This window comes from Oreochromis niloticus, unplaced genomic scaffold (genome assembly GCF_001858045.2).
Source record: "Oreochromis niloticus isolate F11D_XX unplaced genomic scaffold, O_niloticus_UMD_NMBU tig00007340_pilon, whole genome shotgun sequence".
NCBI lineage: Eukaryota > Metazoa > Chordata > Actinopteri > Cichliformes > Cichlidae > Oreochromis > Oreochromis niloticus.
In genome coordinates, this window is record NW_020328498.1 from 155746 (window position 1) to 161887 (window position 6142).

At 42.6% G+C, this 6142-nt stretch overlaps 1 protein-coding gene across 1 annotated transcript; it reads left to right on the forward strand.

Annotated features, from left to right (window-relative positions):
* The first annotated feature begins 1606 nt into the window (after positions 1 to 1606).
* Positions 1607 to 5280, forward strand: LOC109200002 (uncharacterized). Its single transcript, XM_019355372.2, has 2 exons — positions 1607 to 1800; positions 1875 to 5280. Exon 2 carries the CDS (start codon positions 2121 to 2123, stop codon positions 3687 to 3689), a length of 1569 nt encoding a protein of 522 aa, XP_019210917.1. The 5' UTR covers positions 1607 to 1800; positions 1875 to 2120; the 3' UTR covers positions 3690 to 5280.
* The last annotated feature ends 862 nt before the right edge of the window (positions 5281 to 6142 follow it).

The window sequence follows — 6142 nt, forward strand, 5'->3', positions numbered from 1 at the left end:
TGAGATCTGCTGCTGCATCTTCTCAGAGTGCTGATGTTTAGCAATGTCCACTTCTTTAGTCAACCTGTACTTGGCCTCTCTGTAGCAGTCCCTGTCTCCGCTTCTGAACGCCTTTCTCTTTTCCAGCCACAGCTTTTTGAGTTTAGGAGTAAACCAGGGTTTGTCATTGTTATAACTCACCCTGGGGTCCGTTCGTCGTACCTCGCTTACTACATCCAAGATCAAATCATCGCGCCAACTTTGAGCTCGCTAATCCGGTTCTCCGAACACACCTGTTGTTGACGATTAGTATAGCTGGCTGAAGTAATCTGAGATCACTGGGTGGCTTAAAAGGGGCTACGCATCGATAGTAGAAACATTGATCGGCAACCCTTTGATTGGTCGGCGAAGATGGCGAAGGAGCGCGCTCAGTATTTTTCGGCAGCAGACCAAGAACTCTTGATTGAGGGATATCAGGAGTTTCAGAGTTTAATTAAAACGCAAGGGAACACTGCAAAGGCTGCAAAAGCAAGGAGAGAGGGCTGGCAGAAAGTTGCTGACAAATTAAACTCGTAAATAATTTATTATATTATATTACATTATATCCTCTTTCACATTAGAGCCACAACAGGACCCACTAGAACATGGGAACAAGTAAAAGTGAAATATAAGAATATTCTACAGAATGGTAATATTTATCACTTATATTGCTTTTAGTCTATGACAAGAGACCCTGAAATAATCTGTTTGTTTGTTTATAACAGCAACCAAGAAAAGGGCAGAGCAAATAAAGACAGGTGGTGGTCCTGCACCCCCTCGTCACACCCCTTTTTGTACTGTGACATTTATTGACATTGTGGGTTTTTTGTGTGTAGTTTTACATAACACTTGTCAATGGAGAGTTGTATTGGTAGTCAGTATAAGCTTTTAATGATATAAGTTTGCATATGATAGAATACTGCATGATGACCTTTTGATGACTTAGACTGTTGTCCACTACAGGACTGTTTTATAAATTCTTTCTTACAGCTGAACAAGCTGTTATTATTTCACTCCTGCCAGGAAGAGGAGAGCTGGACACTCTTATCTGACGCTCCCTAACAAGAAGAGAGGCTGCGTCTTTCTGTATCCCACAACACACATGCATACACCTAAACCACTCTTATCTTCACTCCCTACGCACTAACTTTCCTCTGCCTATGAATAGACGTATTCACTGTTGTATTATTTTTGCATATAAATAAAGACAAGTGCAAGAACAGAGCGCTGATCACAGGGCCCCCACTCTGCTGTGAGCGTTCTGTGACCGCCCTTGCAAGTAAAGATCAACAGTGTGTGTCTCTTCACTCTTAGACTCTCAGCTGAAGAAGTGTCATTTAGAATAAATCTCTTGACATTTATTTTGGTCCTTCGTAGCCGGGGCAGAAACATCAGAACTGTTATCTGTGACTCTGTTCCAGGATCCAGCACTGATTCCTGACGCCGTGGGAAGCCAGCACCGAAGTCTGTGCACAGCCCTCTTAGACGAGGCCGAAAGACCCGGACCGTTGAATTCGGATTCGGGCCGGTGTCCTTAGTCTGGTCCACGGCGGTGGGATTCAGTCTGACGATCCGAACCACCAGTGAGACGTCTGAGGGTGAGAAACACTGTTTTGTTTGACGAAACGTAAAATACGTTTAGACCGGTTTTAGAAGTAGCCAAAATTACTTCGTGACAAATTAAAATACGTTTCAACAAGTAAAATAGGTTTAAGTTCGCCAAAAGGAACTGTGTTTAGACTGGTTTTAGAGGTAACCGTCAAATACTTCGTAACAAATTAGGTTTAAGTTCGCCAAAAGGAACTGTGTTTAGACCGGTTTTAGAGGTAACCGTCAAATACTTTGTAACAAATTAGCGCGCAAATGTCTATGTGTGTGTATGTGTCTAGAAGTAAGTTGATTTACAGCACAATAAGCTGCTGAACTACTTCTATTTTATTTGTTTTCTTTGCTGAGGCTCACGTACTGGTGACAAAGGAGAACGGTTGGGTTTCATCTCATAAAACTGGTACCGCTTAACCTATAGGGTGAAGTCGAAGGCCGTATCAGTAAACCACTCCGAAGTCAGGCGTGCCAGTGACGGCCCAGCAAAATCTTTGAAAATGGGGAATAAACAAGCAAAATTAACACCTGATGAGGAATGGTTAGAAAAACAACAAACCAGAGCAGGTAGAATAAGTGCAAATAGGTGGAGAAATCCACGAAAAGCTAAAAACCGCAGCTGGGAAGGGAAATGCAATCCCTCAGCTGTTACCCAGCTGAGAGCTGCTCTGAAACAAGAAATTACATTAACAATAGACCCAAAGAAAAAATTAAAACGTAAGGAAGAATATAAACTTTTCCAAGCATGGGAAAATGAAGCTGAAAAGAGAACTGAAAAAAGAAAAAAGAAAGAGGAAAAGAAAAAACAATTAGCAGCAGCTTTAATAACCCCTGATGATGAAACTACAAAGCAGGCACGTGCTGAACAAAGACCTCCACTGACAGACCCACATAACTCTCTTTTAAATCCCTCCGTTAAACTTTCCACACCAGCTGCAGAAAAAACAACCAGCATTAAACCAAAAAAATCTAGTTTTAAACGATCTCCCATAGTGACAAGAGCAATGAAAATTAAATTCGACAATGCATATGAGAATGCACAAACAATGTTAACCGAGCATGAGAAAGATTTTCATCCAGGGAATGATCATGGCTCTGACGAAGAGTGCAATGGTTGTGGTTCACGCCCAGAACCACCGCCGCCATCCACACTAGCATGTCCATTAGTTGAAGTAGCAAACCCCAGATATGGCACACTCCTAGGTGATGGTCAGGGAGGAGGCAGGGATAACAGACCCACAATCTTCGTTTACCGCCCGTGGACACACAAAGACAGACAAAATGTAATAAAAGGCATTCCACTAATACAGGAAGGATACGAACTGTGGCAAGCTGCCGTGCGTGAAGTAATTACCCAGTGGCACCTAAACGGTCACGAGGTAATGCAATTATTCCAGGACTGCCTAGGGCTCTCCTGGGGAAGGATTAGGGGAGACTTTACCGGCTCCCTACCAGATGGTACAGCGTTTCCCCCAGGTCATGTTGACCTCCAAGCAGCATTAATACCTGTGTTTGACAGGGCCCGTCAACAACTAGTGCCAAGAGCCGACTACGGTAAAATAGGGCAAGTTAAACAGAGTGACACAGAAAACCCACATGAATATATGGACAGGCTGAGGCCCGTTTTCAGACAGAACTCAGGTCTAAATTATGCTGATGACCCACAATCACCATATCAGCAACAATTTAAACGTGCTTTTATTAAAGGATTACTGCCAAGTATTAGGTCTCATGTAGAAAAATATTGGGTAACACAAGATACAGGCACAGTAGATGAGGCGCTTCAATATGCTAATCATGCACAGACAGTAGTGAAAAATAAAGAGAAGACCTCAGTTTTTGCCCTAGACACTGACACTGCTTTTACAACTTTTAGTGGGAGTGGTGACTACAGGGGAGGTTTCAGAGGCCAAAAGAGAGGGAGAGAAATGCATAGGGGAGGAGCAAGAGGTAGAGGCAGGTTTAGACGCACACCAAACAATGGTTTTAACTCTACATGCTGGGAGTGTGGGAAAAGGGGACACCTTGCACGTGATTGTAAGACACAGAGAACGCCCAACACAGACTGACTAGCTGCAACCACTGAGGCTGCAACCACCCAGACAGATGAGAGGGAGAGCCAGATAGATGAAAAAGAAGTAAAAGCATTAACAAACAAAGAAAACAATTTAGAACAAGATGAAGCTGAAGTATATAACGTTCATCAGCTAATAGGTTTACTGGATGGAAAGCCAACACTTACGGTCTATGTAAATGGCAAAAAGCTGCAAATGTTGTGTGACACAGGAGCTTGTAAAACAGTACTTAAGACAGAACCCCCTCGAACAACCTATTCTAATGAAGTGATAATTGTAAAAACAGCATCAGGGCACGTAAAAACCCAGCCATTAACAATGCCACTGACATTTTTGCATAAATCCAGCCAACGCTCCTGCTGCATGCCATGTATAATAGACCCAACCTGCCCAATAAACTTATTAGGAAGAGACGCAATGAAAAAACTAGGGATACAAGTTATCCCCACAGGAACAAGCATGACATAATGTTAACAGAAGAAGACCCCTATCAGAGGGAAGGAAAAGGAGAGCCAAACTACTACTGGCCATTAGATTTGCCACAGCTTACACAGCTCAAAGAAGCAGCTGAAAAACATCTCCCTTTAAGTGCTGAAAAAATGAAGCCAACTGAGTATCACAGCACTCTGCGCTATAAACAAACCCCAGGCCCAGACCCTCTGTATGATAAACAGGTACACAGCCTAAAAAGCCCATATCTGACTTTGCAACATTTATATGTCACAAAAAGCGGAAACGCAGTATGCTCAGTGATCCAACCAGACCCCGTAAGAAAACTGAATAGGATTACAAAACCCCATGTGTCAGTTGCAAAAACAGCAGATACACAATGGTATCAATTAGGCAACATCCTGCAAAAGGTAGAAAATGATAAATATACACCTACAGAGGAAGAGGGTTGGGCACGGGGTAAAAGAACAGGGTGCATGAGATACACACTTGGCTGGGTGATAAGAACTACACCCAACGCTCATCTGTACGACAGCACACAAGAATGAGAAATTCTCTCGCTGGAAGAAGAGCCAGCACTTAAAAGTTTACCTTCTACATTGTGGTCGAATGGACCAACTGATGTGGGATTAATAAAAAATGCAGACTCAGTAACAGTACAGACTGTTTCATCCCACAGGCCCATTAGACCACAATATCCTTTATCTAAGGAAGCAATGGAAGGGATTAAGCCAGTGATAAAAGATATGGAGAAAGCAGGAATTTTAATAAAAAATCATTCCGCTACCTGCAATACTCCAATCTTCCCAGTAAAGAAAGCTGATACTGGAAAGTATCGTTTGGTACATGATCTGCGAGCAATAAATGAAATTACTGAAATGATACCTCCAGTAGTAGCAAATCCTCACACTATACTGAATCAAGTTACTCCAAAAGAACAATGGTTCTCAGTGATAGATTTATCAAACGCTTTCTTCTCAGTGCCTTTACACCCTGACTCACAATACCTGTTTGGCTTCACTTTTGAGGGACAGAGATACACCTACACTAGGTTACCTCAGGGATTTCAAAACAGCCCCACTCTCTATGCTGAAGCCTTAAAGAAATCAATGATGTCCTGCCTCCTGCCAGCGTAGATGACATTTTAGTGACTGGCCACACAGAGGAAGGGTGTAAACAAAATACTATGGCTGTGTTACGTCACTTGGCTGAGCAAGGCCATAAAGTGTCTCTGAATAAACTCCAATTATGGAGACCTGAAGTAACATACTTAGGGCACACCCTCTCAGGTGCAGGGAAAAAATTACTAAACAAAAGAAAAGAGGCTATACAAAATGCACCACAGCCACAAACTAAACAACAGATGATGAGTTTTCTTGGGTTGTGCAACTTCTGCAGGGCGTGGATTCCAGATTTTTCGGTATGGGTACAACCACTGCAAAACCTAATCTATGGAAAAGATCTTGCTTTAAAAGATAAAATACAGTGGACGCCAGAAGCAGAAGGAGCATTTACTAAACTAAAACTCATGCTCCAAACTAATGTTGTGCTTGCATTACCAGATTATGACAAACCGTTCTACTTAAACGTAGACGGAACACAGGGACACATGAAAGCAGTATTGACACAATCATTTGGAGAAAAACAAAGGCCACTAGCTTTCTATTCAAGCAAACTCGATTCAGTGGCCTCAGGAATGCCCACCTGTGTACAAGCATGTGCAGCAGCTGCAGAGGCAGTGCAAAAATCTGCTGACATAGTTTTAGGACACACTCTGACTGTTAGAGTACCACATGCAGTAACTTCTATACTGCTACAAGCACATTTGCCTTTCTTAACACACGCGACACAACTCTCCTATGTTGGCATACTGCTTTCACAGTCCCACATCAACATAGTGAGATGTGGACCTTTAAATCCCAGCACATTGTTGCCAACACCCACAGAGGGCAAAACACATTGCTGCGTGGAAAAACTAGAAGAAGAAACTAAACCAC

What these genes read in the sequence shown, in the direction of transcription:
- LOC109200002 (XM_019355372.2), top strand. Translation starts at nt 2,121, where the DNA reads ATGGGGAATAAACAAGCAAAATTAACACCTGATGAGGAATGGTTAGAA.